Consider the following 14,326-nt stretch of genomic DNA (forward strand, 5'->3'; position numbering starts at 1 on the left):
TGTAAATTTGCCTGTACTATACAATCTCTGTTTCTTACTTTCTGTTTTTATATTGTTAACTTTGTGTGTATCTGCATTCTTTGATTTGTCTTTTATTATTGCTATTATACCGGAATTGATAATAAATAAAAAAATCTATCTCCAATTGTTACATTTAACGATTTCAACCTTTACGTAAGATTGAAATTTATAGTTTTTCCAATCTTTAATAGTTCATACAAAAAAGGTCAATGTTACCCAACAGTACAACATTTCAGGTTACTGAAAGACTAAATTAAATCCTTTTAGCCCATTTTAGCATCAGAAACAGTCTAAAGGCGTCAACCGATATTGTTCCTCTTCATCTGAAGACAATAAGACAGCAGGAGATGGAGAATTAAAAGACTAAAGCTGTGTAATCTGGGATCTCAGCAGAAGAATGTCAGGGGAATGCCACGGGACTCTTTTATCCCAGATGTGTACTATTAGACCCGCGGGTCCAATCCCAGAACCATACGCTCCTGGATCAGATTTCTTCCCCTGCTAATCCCACAGGACATACGATATGACAGTGATAATGATAATTACTTCCAATGACAAGCCCTACGTTAAAGTCTCAGGCATGCAGGCCGGAACTATAAAGACAAGTAGGGTATCTGCACCTTTCAGCAGATCTGACCTAAGTTCACACTGCTGTCCCTTCCTCTGCGTCGTGTCACAGTTTCTTGTTCAAAACCAACTTGGTTGATGGGACAGCCAAAACCCGGTGCCAAGATCGACTTTAATCAGTCGGAAGTTTTATTATTAATCAAATCCAGAGTTAAATCCCGAGCCAAGCCCTGTCACTACAATGTTTCTGTTGCTGCTGAAGACACTGAGTACACGCTCTGTTTTTTTTCTCCTTTTCGCAGTCTAAACTGGATTTGACAGCATTTACACAACAAGAGGCTTTCAAAATATTTGCACTTAAGAGCCTCCGCCACAGAGCACAAGATCAAAGCCAATCATGAGTGAGAAAACAGCACGCAGGCATCAAACCTGAGAGAAACCTTGTTGCTTTAGCCCTTAATGTCCTAGAACAGGTAGAGAGGTGCAAAGTAAGCATGTTTTCGGGTGTTTCAGGCAGTTTGTTCGGAGGAAACGAGGGAATCCCTCGTCCTGCTAGCATTTCGAAGGCTGTTCTACCATCATGGAACCACAAAATGAGAACAATCTGGACAGATGGTGGTTCCAGATGACGTTCCAGAGAGGAATGCAGTGGTTGAGAAGGAGCGTAATCCTGTTAGACTGAATGTAGGCGGATGGATTGTGCCGCCAGCGGTTACCCTGCAGGAACAGTATCAGTGTCATTAGACACTGAATGCAAAGTACTTCACACCAGGTCCAAGACGCTGGACAGCCGCAGGCAGAAGTCGAGTTTAGAAAGCCTGAATAAATCTAGTTTGGTTCAGCTGTTTTGATCCAATGCCTTGGTTAACAAGACAAACACACATGTTTAGACCCTCTTAGCAATGAATGCTGATTGCACATGCAGAGCATTGCGAAACTATCCAGCTCCCATGATGTTTCAGATGGGATTGATTTCATTATGATTTGATTTGATTTGATAGAATAATCGCAAAGTAAATGCTTTTTAACAGAAAATCAGCGTCAATCTGATAACAGCTGCATGTTTCTTTACCCTGTGGAGTGTCAGCTAAGTATGCTGGTGAAGATTGTCAGTCATCCAGGTCATGATCATTCCAAAAAAAGTTAAAAAGTCCAGTTGTTTTGTGTTTTTTAACTTTTTTGTAGGCTTGTATGGAGCATTTCTGGACATAAAGCATTTCAGTTTGACGCAGATTTAAGCCTGATTTAAGCCTGTTTTCCTGGTCAATTTCCACACATAAATATCCTCTGCCTACTGTTGGATGTAATAGTTTTAAACTCCTGGCTACAGTCAGTCCTTCCAGGACGACTCCACAGCCCTTCCCTAGCACAGTCATCATCTGTGATTGTGCTGAATGACTTCCTGGTTGTGCCGACCACAACTCGCTCTCCTGCTGACAACTTGGACGTTTTTCAAACTCCGCTTTATTTGTCACCCCGTTTCATGTGAAGGATACAAGTGGCTTCTTTCGGCATACGAGAACACAGAACCTCAAGAAGATGTTTGTGAGTTATCTGTCCACAACCAGCTGTGACGAGTCACATGTCTGCACGCGCCTTTAACTGCCTTTTCTTTGTCCTGCCAATCCTTTAATGAACTTTGATATTTAACTTTTTATTTCCTATAGAAAGATGGAGGCAGGACGGGAATTAGGAGAGAGAGAATAACAGTAAATTCTGCCAAAGGAATATGTTGGTGAAGATTCTCAGTCATCCAGGTCCTGATTAATCCAAAGAAAGGTAAAAAAAAAACAACTGGACTTCTATTCTGAAGTTGAAGATGTTTCGCTGTATAGACCTGCCGGCTTTTTAGAGCTTGGATTCGCATGTAGATTCACCTGGAACAGATCGCCCCTCACATACATTGCATGCAGTGTCTGAAAAACTCAGGAGGATTTTCTCTAAACACAACATCTGAGTACATTGCAAACAGAGGCTGGTCCATCCCCAAGACCCCAAACCCTAAGATGAGTGGAGTGATGTATGGAGTTCAGTGCAGTCAGTGATTTTCTGATCTTTATATTGGAGAAACCAAACAACCTCTCCACAGACGCATGGCTCAACACAGGAGAGCTACCTCCTCAGGACAAGACTCAGCCGTCCACCTGCACCTAAAGGACAAAGGACACTCTTTGAGGACCAAAATGTTCACATTTTGGACAGAGAGGACAGATGGTGTGAGAGAGGGTGAAGGAAGTAATTTACGTAAAGCGAGAAAAAAACTTTGAACAGAGGAGGATGACTCAGGTTTCAACTTCCAGAGACTTAAAACACAGCTATAGGTTTGATTCCTGCCAAGTTTAGCCCTGATTTTCACACCTCCATGCATGTGACCACAGCATTCCTCCTGTGAGCCAGGCTAACGAGGAGCCTAACGAGGAGCCTAACGAGGAGCCTAACGAGGAGCCTAACGAGGAGCCTATCGAGGAGCCTAACGACTCTCCATTGTTGGGGCAATCAGTTCCAGGTGAATTTACAGGTGAATCTAAACTCTAACGAGGCCTCATCTGCAGGTCTATAAAGCTGGGAACTCCTCACTACTCCAGACATTTTGAACTGAGAAAGCTTCCTGACTGGGAAGCGAAACGTCTTCAGCTTCAGAATAAAAGTCCAGTTGCGTTATTTTTTAACCTTTTTTTTATGGATCTGCCAAAGGAACACCTGTCCGTGCGAGTTGCTTATACATTATTTATGTCAATTGTATTTATTAATACATTTTGTAAAAAAAAAAAAAGTATGCATCTGTTATAGTGGGTTACAGCTTAGGCATGCTAGTCACTAGCCTCTCCAAGGCTAACACCATCCTAGCCCACTGGGTGTGCTATATCTTAATTTTGGCAAGAATACCACGCCGTACATTTGTTTTCACAGTGTCTTGAGAGTCTTGACTTTTCATTCACATTTTCTTAAGGTATTTACAAAAAAAATGTTATTGTACTGTTTCATTTATTGTACATTTGCTATCATTAAATCTACTTGTTTACTTATTTTGTCTTGGTAGAGCAGTTTTTGATTTTTATCTGTGAAAACTTGATAAAAATGTGTGTGGAAAAACTAAATTACTAACAAGAGGAATCCTACAGAAAACTTGAAATTAGCACAAATTGGGCTGAATTCAAATAAAACATTTCACATTTTAATTTGTTAAACTACATTATTTCTTCCACTTAGCAATTATTGCTCTATCTTGGTTTGGGTCTCTGTGATGGACTGGCTACCTGTAAGGTGTACCCCACCTCTCACCCAATATGACGCACTGCAAAAAAGGGAACAAAAAGTAAGTAAAATATTCTTGAAATTAGTGTATTTGTCCTTGATTTGAGCAGCAAGTTTAATTGATCTGCCTATGGAATAAGATTTTTGCACTTAAAATAGGATCAACTCATCTCCATCTTATTTCAGGTGCAGTATATCAAATTGTCTTATTTTAGGGGTAAAAATATTACCATTGGCAAATAATGTTATTTACACTGCAAAAAGGGAACTAAAAGTAACATTTTCTTGAAATTAGTATATTTTTCCTTGATTTGAACAGCTAAATAAGACTATTTGCCAATGGAATGAGAATTTCTACCCCTAAAATAAGATAATTAGATATCCTGCACTTAAAATAAGAACAATTCATCTCCCTCATCTTATTTCAAGTGCGAAAAATCTTATTCCATTGGCAAATAGTCTGATTTACCAGCTCAAATCAATGAAAAATACACTCATTTCAAGAGGATTTTACTTACTTTTAGTTCCCTTTTTGCAGTGTACCTGCTCAAGGACATATACATTAATTTTAAGAAAAATCGTACTTTTAGTTCCCTTTTTGCAGTGATGGCGATACCAATCCTTTTTTACCGTGCGGTTTGGGTCTTTACGGCAATATCTCAATATAATTACGGCAATCAAATCTTGATATTAATATTTGGGGTTGCAACCTGGAAATATTTGCAGGCCGTGGGGACAAGATGCTGGGGCAACAGTGTCTAGAAATGGGAAGGTTGTGAGTTCGGTTCCAGCGATGTGCTGGCACTGAACCCACCGATCTGTGCATCGCTGTACGAATGTGGGTCAATTTACAGAACAAAGATATGGAAAACATTTTGGTCCAACGGGGGGAAAAAGTAGGGCTACTGAACGGACTGTGTAGACAGTGTAGAAGAGTGTAGAAGAGACAAAGACCACACGCTGCTTTATGAATAATTAGTTAATTAGCATGTAGGAATTATCGGGATGTTGCAGCCGCTCTATAATTACAACAAATAATCTTTGTGTAACAAAAACGACCCAAAAGCTCACAAAAAAGACTCTAAAGATGTACACTCTTATGAATGAATCTGCTATGATCATCTGTAACAGAAGCCCAAAACTGCTGTTTCCTGGCGAAAAGCTGTTTATTATGAAGAAAAGTTAGTTTAAAGAGGTTTTTGTGAGTTTTACAACGCTGGCTTTAAAAAGAACAAGGTTATTGGATTTTTCAGTACTTTTTATTATCTTTATATTTGCCTGTGATGTTCGCAGTGCAGCAGTAATAAAGACCAGCTGGACACGACCTTTTTTATAGAGGAGGAAGCTGCTGTTGCGTTGTGTGTTTGCGTGGCTCGGCTACATCTCAGTAACCCAATCCTGAAGTTAGAAAACGTTATAACTTTGCTTTTATAATACCAGACAACCCAGCCTGAGCTTTGAAGGGTCTGCAAAACCAACCACAACAAAACCGGGAATATTTCTGCTCGTCTGCAGTGTTTCCACTGATGCACAGACACGATATGTATAATCTAGAACCTCATGGTGCTGCTTAGTTTGGATTTTTTTTTTTTAATGGTCCAATCCCCCCAACTTGGCATTATTAATTGCACAACTGTTTCAAAACATGACTAATTCGCAGATGTTGGCTGTTCACCAAAACGACAAACAAGTTGCAGGTTTTTGCTCAGTTAACAGCTGCTAAAGACTCTGGGCTGTTTCTGTCTCACCTGTGGGACATTTTTTCTTCATCCTGCACCTCTGTGTTTCACTTTGGGCCAGACAGACCGACGCTCCTTTTTCTTCGGCCTCTCTCCCACTCTGGCTGCTCTGCCGGGCCCTGGTCTGCTTTCCCCATCTGAAACCACAGGTGGCGCCGTCACGGACACAGACGCTCCACTCGCTCCACTCTCCCAGTGGAGCCAGGGAACAGTCCTCTAGACATAACAAGTGATGCAAATAAAATATAAAAAAAAACAGAAGGAAACAAAGGGAAATGGTGGTAATGATGGACAAAGAAGAGAAATGGCTGTTAAACGAAGGAGACTGAGGCTCACAGGTTACGGCATGCAGACTGAAAGGTCCACACAGACGCATTATCATCAAATTCCAATTTAATTTGCTGGATTTCACACATCTAAGAAAAATTTATTTTACTTACAAACAATTACAGTAAAAAGAGATTAAAAAATGTTGTGTATCAGGTAGTGCTGGACGATATAGAAAAAAAAAGCAGAAATCATATTGATCCATTTCAAGAACTATCAACAAATTCAAAACATATATTTTAAGTGCAGTGGTCGTTTTATGCTGTTGCTTAGCAACCTATTTTTAGATACAGACACACACACTGAATTCAAACTCAACCCTTTATTCAACTAACTTTTTATCAAAACTGCAACTTTTTAAAAAAGAAAAAAGAATGTGTACTCTCTGAACTCTGTGAAGGGGGCGGAGCTTCCTGGGTCTGCGTTGTGATTGGTTGGGAGCATGTAATGACTGTAATATTAACCTACATGGCTAGAAAGTAAAACAAAGGAAAACTTTTATTCTATTGAACTTTTTATTGACTTTTTTTTATCATCGATATAAGTCTATTGATGGATATAAATTGTTATTGAATTATCATCTAGCTCTAGTATCAGGACACAAAACTAGTGGCTGACCAGATTGCTAAAAGATTTGAATGGGTTAGATGGATGGATGGATAAAAAGTGCCTTTAATCAACTTGATTAACTGATCTCCATCAATGTTTTCAACTCTAAACGCAGGAATCTTTGGTAGCACTACTTATGTTGACTGCTGTCATGTTTAAAACTCCACAATTTATTTAAATTGCAGTTTACGAGTCAACAAAACAGAGAATGCCGAAGGTGTGTGTGTTAGGGGGGACTTTCGCAGCTGCAGATGAAACCAGATGTTTACATTCAGTATAAACAGTCAGAAAACGTCAATCTCAGAATAAATCAGAATAAACTAAATAGAATAACAGAATTATCACATATTTTATTCCTAAATACCAAAACAGGTCGTATTTCTTTTTGTTTTCTACTTTTTCATACATTTCCTTTTGGCATTTTTTTGGAATTGTCTTTTAAATTGTGTAACTGGATAAAACGTATCGGACGTTCTTCCACAACCTTTTCTGGACTCTTGGTCCATTTCTCAGACCAAACGACATGTTTCCAAAAATTAAGATCTCGGTCCCTGGATGCTGTGATCTGTTTATGTCGCAGTCAGAGGGAAAGCTTCATCTTCCCTGATGTCACACCAGGAAGCAGTGTGACGAGTTGTTTTGACCAATCAGAAGCTTACAAAGCCGTGACATCATCATCTGGGCTTTCCCACACCGATTAAAGGCATGGTGATCTTAGTGTAAGTAACTTATGATTTGGAATAAAATAGTACGATTTCTCTGGATAAATCTGTCATTATTCTGGCATTTAGTCAATGTGACAAATTTTCAGCCCTAAGTGACATGAAACAGGAAAAGTTTAGTTTGATTTAACGTCAAACAGTAAGACAGAAATGACGTGTCTTTTAAACAGTGCATGTAAATATCTGGTGTCTTCCAAATCATAATCAACCAAAACTGACATCAGCTTTATGATAAATCTGAAAGCAGAGTGTACTTTTAGGTGAATGTGTTTTTTTAAAGCCAGGACAAAGTGATAATATCTGTCATGTCTGTGAGAAGTTTGTTTGATGCATTTCCACCCACAGACGACCGGGAAAAGCCTGGTTGGCTAAAAATAGGACACATTTCTGTGATGAATTTAATTGGGCAAGTTGATAGAAGAGCATTTTATATAGATAAAAACAAGCCCAGACACGTAAATGTTTTTTTTCTTACGGTTGCAAACCTGCAGCACTGCAAAAAGGGAACTCAAAGTAAGTAAAATTTTCTTGAAATATTTATGTATTTTTCCTTGATTTGAGCAGGTAAATAATGCTATTTGCCAATGGAATAAGATTGTTGCACTTAAAGTAGGAAAAATTCATCTTCATCGTCTTATTTCAAGGGCAGAGAATAGCTAATAATCTTATTTTAGGCGTAAAAATACTCACCCCATTGGCAAATAGTGTTATTTAGCTGTTCAAATCAAGGAAAAATATACTAATTTCAAGAAAATTGTACTTATTTTTAGCTCCCTTTTTGCAGTGAGCTGCAGGTGATCACCGATTACAACGAGGGAAAGTGGCAGATAAAGATAAAACGATAAACCGGGACCAGCTCAGCGGTGGTGTCCTGGATTCTCAATGCTGATTTCTGGCAGCAGCGCTGCAATTATCTAAGCCAGATGAATGCCAATTGAACATTAAAAGGCTACTCAAGAGCGTCGATGTCGACTACAAAGGCAAACTTTTTCCATTTAGAAGAATCTGCAGCTTCCTGCAAACGGTGCCGGTGTGTGTTTGTGATCGTCGCCGCGTTTCTCAGGTTTGAATGAACTGCTTAAGGTGTGTACCAACAGTGAGACATTAAACAGCACCATTAGTACCAGATGTGGCTCCGCTGGCAAAAAAAAAAAAAAAAAGAACAGTAGCTGCAGATGTTGCAGGTGGACGGTTGAGGAGGAACGAACAGCATCAAATGATGACCGAGTTCAATCATATATCTCACTTACTTAGATAGGAGGGATGGATTGAATGCAGCATGACATGGAGATAAATCCTAAAACTTCTCTGAAGATTTTTAATGTGTATCATGTGTTATGTTGGGAGCTTGGCCCCATCAAAAAGGATTTATCTCAGATAAAAGCCAGATAAAAGAAAAACGAGTGTTTCCAGGTGAAGTTAGGAGTCCTCAAAAAAAAAGAGGAAAAAAAAGGGGCTAAACTAAAAGCACATTAACAAGTCCCATAAGGCGGCCACTTAATGGGATTATGAGTCATTAGAGTCTGATAAAAATCAGCAAAACAAGAACCTGCAGGTGAAGTCACACATAACTGATCAAGATCAGCTGGGTTGAGATGAACAAAAACCACCGTTGTAATGCTTTGAAGGGTTGTGAGAGGGAAAAAAGCGTCCTGCTGCGACGCAGCCACGCTGATGGAGAGGCACAAAAGGGAGCGGGCCTGCTCTTAATCACGCCACAGCTTTAGTTTCACTCACGTCTCTGCTGGAGACCAGTACTTTTTATAGGTGCTCGGCTCAGGTCAGCTTTTGTCACAGCATACTGTTTCCTGAATGGGTTTTTTAGTGTGGGCTGATGTAGACGGCAGCTCAGTTTCCTTGGTTTTTACCTTCCGCTAGATTATATGGAATATGTTTACATGGCGCATACTAATACCTGGTTACTTTTTCTGCTTCATACGGTTTCTGACATTTCTATCATGCATTTTCTTTTCTGCCGCTACATCAACCTCACGTAGCAATGACACTGGAAAGGTAGGAGTGGTTGAGAAGAAGAACTAGCTGATCTAAAGGGTTCGCGAAAAAAATAAGACGAACTAGAAAACTTGGATAAAATAATCTACGGTTGTTTTCACACCGTAGATTATGACCGGTAGACTCGGTTCGATTGGGCACCAAAATGCAAATTTTCTGCTGGTGAAGCCTCGGTTTGAAAATGTTGCTGTAACTGTTTTTTATGTTGTTTGCTTTTAATTTGCTGTCCTGTTTATATATATATATATATATATATATATATATATATATATATATATATATATATATATATAGTTGTGTTTTCATTGAGTTAATGTCTCTCTCAATGTTTTGTTGTGGTGTTTAATTTGTATTTTTTTCAATGTAATGCTGTTGTGCTATTTTTTTCAAGATGTGTTTTTTTTTTTTATTTGTGCATGCGTTTAGAGATTTTTTTGTGTGGTTTTCACTTCAGGGCCACAGTAATCGTTGCACATTACGCTTTCTATGACACAAAAGGAACATTTCTGATGTTTTTAGCCATGAAACCCAAAAATCTGCTCAATTTCGCTTAAACGAATTAATGCTCTGATATTTTCCGAGACGCTCGCTGTGTTTATCATGAAAATCTGTTGATGTTGATTTTTATATATCTAGACCTCTGCTGTAGTTACCAATTATATATTAATTTGAAAAGAAAAACAAACACTCATTTTAAAGCTTAACTTTTTTATGTCTCAAAATACTTTAACAGCAGGAACCATTTTGGAAATATATTCACAATCAGGGTTCAAAAACATGAGAACACCAGTTATGGATTATGTGAACATACTTACTATAAAAATATTGATTTATGGAAAACTCAAATTGTGTTTTAAATGCTTTTATTTGGAAAAAATATGTATCCTACATCTAGAGTTAGCAATATTGAGATCAAAAGTAGTTTCTTTAATCTTAATACTGCTAACTTTATGATGACTCAGTTGTAGTTATCAATTATGACGAATGAGGATATAAACTGCCTTAAAAATCGATGTGCACATCTATTTTGAAGGGTTAACAAGATTTTTAACTATGATTAGGATCAGGATTATTATTTAATGAGCTGTTTATTGGGATCTTATTGCATTTTTATTAAATTTAGTGGTTGCATTATGTTATTTTGGACTAAAACTTTTTTTTAGGAGCATGAATCTGTCAGTTTTTAGCTATAATAACCATTGCAAACATTTGATTAAATTTGTGCTTTTAAAACCTGAAAACATCCGTAAATTTGATAGACCTAAGAACAAAAATCGTTGCTGATTTTAATAATTATTTTGTACTAATCACCATATAGGTGAGTTTATGTCAACCTTATCCTGACTTCATACTTGCAGCCATTGCATATTTTTCTGGTTTAGATGCGACCATGCTCACATTACTATTAAATGTCCTGAGTTGTTGTACCTGTTCCCTTAGGAAACTAAATAATAAAAAAAAGAAAAACATATTTAGTTATTGTCCTTCTTCCCAAGGCAACAAGATCTTATTCTTGATATTTATTTAGAGGAAATTAACCTGCGCTGGACTCCATTTTGTTTAATAAAGGTAATGCATCAGTTATCTGTAAATATCTCCAAATATTGCAGTTTTTTTTTTCCACTTACCAAGGCAGTCTGTCTGGTGAGCATAGGTTCCCTCTGGGCAGTGGATCAAACATTTGCCTTTGTGCAGCTTGAAGCCGGGCTTACACTTGGTGCAGAAGTCCCGACTGAAACAATGCTCGCAGTCCAACGAGCGGCATTCTGCGAGAAGGAAGAGCATCGGGAAAACGTCAAAAACAGCGGCTCTGAATTTTACCAAGGAGGTCATTAAGAAATAAAATCAGGGTATGTCAGCTTGAATGTGGAGCGGAATGTAATTATTATCCAAAAGTAACATTGGGCTTTATATTCTGCCTGGATTTAAAAAAAAATAGACAAGAAAGAAATAATAAATCAAAGTGGAAGTAGGCCTGATTGAAGGCATTCACTAGTTATTGGGGGAAATCTACACTTCTCAGGTATATTACACTGCAAAAACAGATCTAAAAATAAATAAAATGTTATTTAAAATTTGTGTTTTTTTTCTTGATCTGAGCAGGTAAATAATATTATTTGCCAATTAAATTAGTATTTTGACCCCTAAAATAAGATAATTAGATAACCTGCACTTGAAATAAGATGATGGAGATGAATTATTATTTTAAGTGCAAACATCTTATTCCATTGGCAGATCATCTTATTTAGCTGCTCAAATCAAGGACAGATACGCTCATTTAAAAAAAATATTACTTATTTTTAGTTCTGTTTTTGCAGTGTAGGGCGTCAGCTCACTGCAAAAAGGGAACTAAAAGTAAGTAAATTTTTCTTGAAATGAGCATATTTTTCCTTGATTTGAGCAGCTAAATAAGACTATTTGCCATTGGAATAAGATGTTTGCACTTAAAATGCATCTTATTTCAAGTGCAGGATATCTAATTATCTTATTTTAGGGTTAGAATACTCATTCCATTGGCTAAAAGCCCTATTAGCTGCTCAAATCGAGGAAAAATATGAAAAATTTACTTTTTTCTTTAGTTTCCTTTTTGCAGTGCAGGAGAGGAAATGCAGAGATGATTTGCAGGCGTAAGGACAGTGAAAGGATGGTGGAGATAATGGATAAAGGACGTTGAACGTGGGCCTATTCAGGATAAAAAGGCCGAGGTGCCTGGATGCGGGGAGGAAGGATGCGCAGAGAGTTGATGTGAACGAAGAAGATGATGGGTATAGGGTGAGGAAGAGGTAGATGATCCGCTGCAGCGACCTACAGCAGGAAATAAGGTCTGAGTGCACAACTTTCTACCAATAAACTCCCCTGCTGCACTGGGTCGATGGAGCATCCTAGAGCTGATGAGCTTATCTAATAGCAGCTTCCTCTCCGTTGAAGCTGTTGCACCATCAAACGTCACCACAGAAGACAGCTGATGCCACAGCAGAGTAAAAAAAAAAAAAAAAGGATCTTCAGCAGCGCTGCCTGGATTCCCAGAGCTCTCTGTCTCCTCAGCAGGCAGAGTTTGATCAGACCTCTCCTGTAAAGAGCATCTGTGCATCTGCACCTCAGAGAATCCACCACCAGCTCAGCTGATCAGGAGATGGTTCTGCTGGCTCTTACAGCTCCCAGCTCCCGCGTCGTCTTGGTGTCGGTCCAACGAGGAAAAATGACCTTCACAGCGCCTCCAGGTGGCTCAGAGCTCGATGCAAGAAGTAGATGACGGGGATATCCATCAAGGTTGCTAGGCAAACTGCAGCGTAGACCTCACCAGGGGGCGGAGCTTCTGGAAGGTCTTAACCAGATGCCGGGTAAGTGCTACCGGCCTGCCATTGCAAAAAGGGAACTCAAAGCAAGTAAAATTTTCTTGAAATTAGTTTATTTTTACTTCATTTGAGAAGCTAAATGAGACTATTTGCCAATGGAATGAGTATTTCTACCTGTAAAATAAGATAATTAGATAACCTGCACTTGAAATAAGATGATGGAGATGAGTTATTATTTTAAGTGCAAAAATCTTATTCCATTGGCAAATAGTCTTATTTAGCTGCTCAAATCAAGCAAGAATAAACAAATTTACTTTGAGTTTCCTTTTTGCAGTGATGTAGCTATCGAGGTCTTTAACCCACCCAGGAGCTTCAGGCTCATGTTGAACACGTATCCCATGATGCCGCAGCCCTACTTTAAGTTGAAAAACAATTGTACACGGGTGGATTTTTTTTGTTTTGATTTTACTGATAACTGTTTTCCAGGACTTTATTTTGGGGTATAAGTTTAAAGGGGGCTGAGTTAATGTGAACACTGCACTTTTCTCATTCTATTTTTGTTGAATATTTTAAACTAATGTATTTTCCCTTCCACTTCAGTATTATGATCTAATTTCTGTTGGTTTATCTGATACCATTTTGCAAAGGACTTTACGAATGTGAAAAATACCAACACAAAACAATAAGCTGAAGATTTCATAAACATCTATTCATGGTTTTATAATGGCTTTCTTTATATAAATCATGGAGTTAAGCAACAGATGGAAGGCAGAAGCAAAATCTGCTTCATGCAGTTTCATGTGCATTTAAAGAGTTAATTGTGCATTTCAAAAGCTCGTGACCGACGTTCATTCTTTAGTTAAGCCAGGAACAACTTTCTGAGCAAAAAAAGTCGTCTAAAAGTAAAAAATTAACACATTTCAGTTCATCTCAAACATTTTTTTGAAAAGTAATATTATTGAGAAATGTGAGAAATTATTATTCAAAGACTACAGTAAGATTTTAGAAACAAAATATTAATAGATCCTATCAAAAATGTATTCCAATGTAAATATGTACAGTATATTTAGTGGCTAACATTATTATAGTTTATTATTGATCAAATAGTGACTGTTTAATAATTTTAATGGCTAAATTTGACCCATTTACTGACGCTCCACAGCTTAACTGGGCTGGGACCTCCAACACTTTCAGCCGTAGTTGCATTCTTCAATACGGACAAAAAGCTTGTTTTTATTTTTTGGGCCCTTTCTTAAATTTATGGATGGATTTTTTGTTGTTGATGGAGAGATTTTTTGTGCAGAAACAGAACATGAAATATTCTTCAGCCAGATTAGCAAGGAAAAACAGGAACCGAGACAAAATAGTTAGACTGTGAGGAGCCAGGCACCTAACTGAGTATAACTAACAACAGACAAAAATTTATCCATTCAACGCAGCATATTGTCAGTTTAAAATATTAACACATTCTTTTTGCCATCGCCACTTTGAGATTTTTGGGATTGCAGCAGGTTAAAGGTGGGAGAAATCCGTCTGGTTCTTGGTCCCACTGAGTCTATGTAAAAAAATAAATAAATGTAAACCGCATTCTTTGCAGCAAACACAAAGCAATTATTATTTATGGAAGTAAAAATAAGAACTTAAATGAACTGGAGACAGTTTATATTTCAAGCTGCATTTCTTACAATCCTCATTTATGTGAATATTGCAGTGGCCCCAACAAACACGGCGTGTCCTGAATAAAACAGGCACACTTATTATTAGCACTGTGTGTGTG

General features: G+C 38.0%; 1 protein-coding gene across 2 annotated transcripts in view; it reads right to left on the minus strand.

Annotated features, from left to right (window-relative positions):
* Positions 1 to 14,326, minus strand: part of rspo4 (R-spondin 4) — a 67,900-nt gene that overhangs the window by 21,599 nt on the left and 31,975 nt on the right. Inside the window, exons 3-4 of one of the 2 annotated variants that reach the window (XM_036124586.1) lie at positions 10,882 to 11,019; positions 5,592 to 5,798 (exon numbers count right to left, since the gene is read on the minus strand). In XM_036124586.1, coding sequence (XP_035980479.1) covers positions 5,592 to 5,798; positions 10,882 to 11,019 — 345 coding nt within the window. The remainder of the gene's footprint in view (positions 1 to 5,591; positions 5,799 to 10,881; positions 11,020 to 14,326) is intronic. The other variant, XM_036124587.1, reaches the window with a different exon arrangement.

Source organism: Fundulus heteroclitus, chromosome 20 (assembly GCF_011125445.2).
Source record: "Fundulus heteroclitus isolate FHET01 chromosome 20, MU-UCD_Fhet_4.1, whole genome shotgun sequence".
NCBI classification, from domain to species: Eukaryota; Metazoa; Chordata; class Actinopteri; order Cyprinodontiformes; family Fundulidae; genus Fundulus; species Fundulus heteroclitus.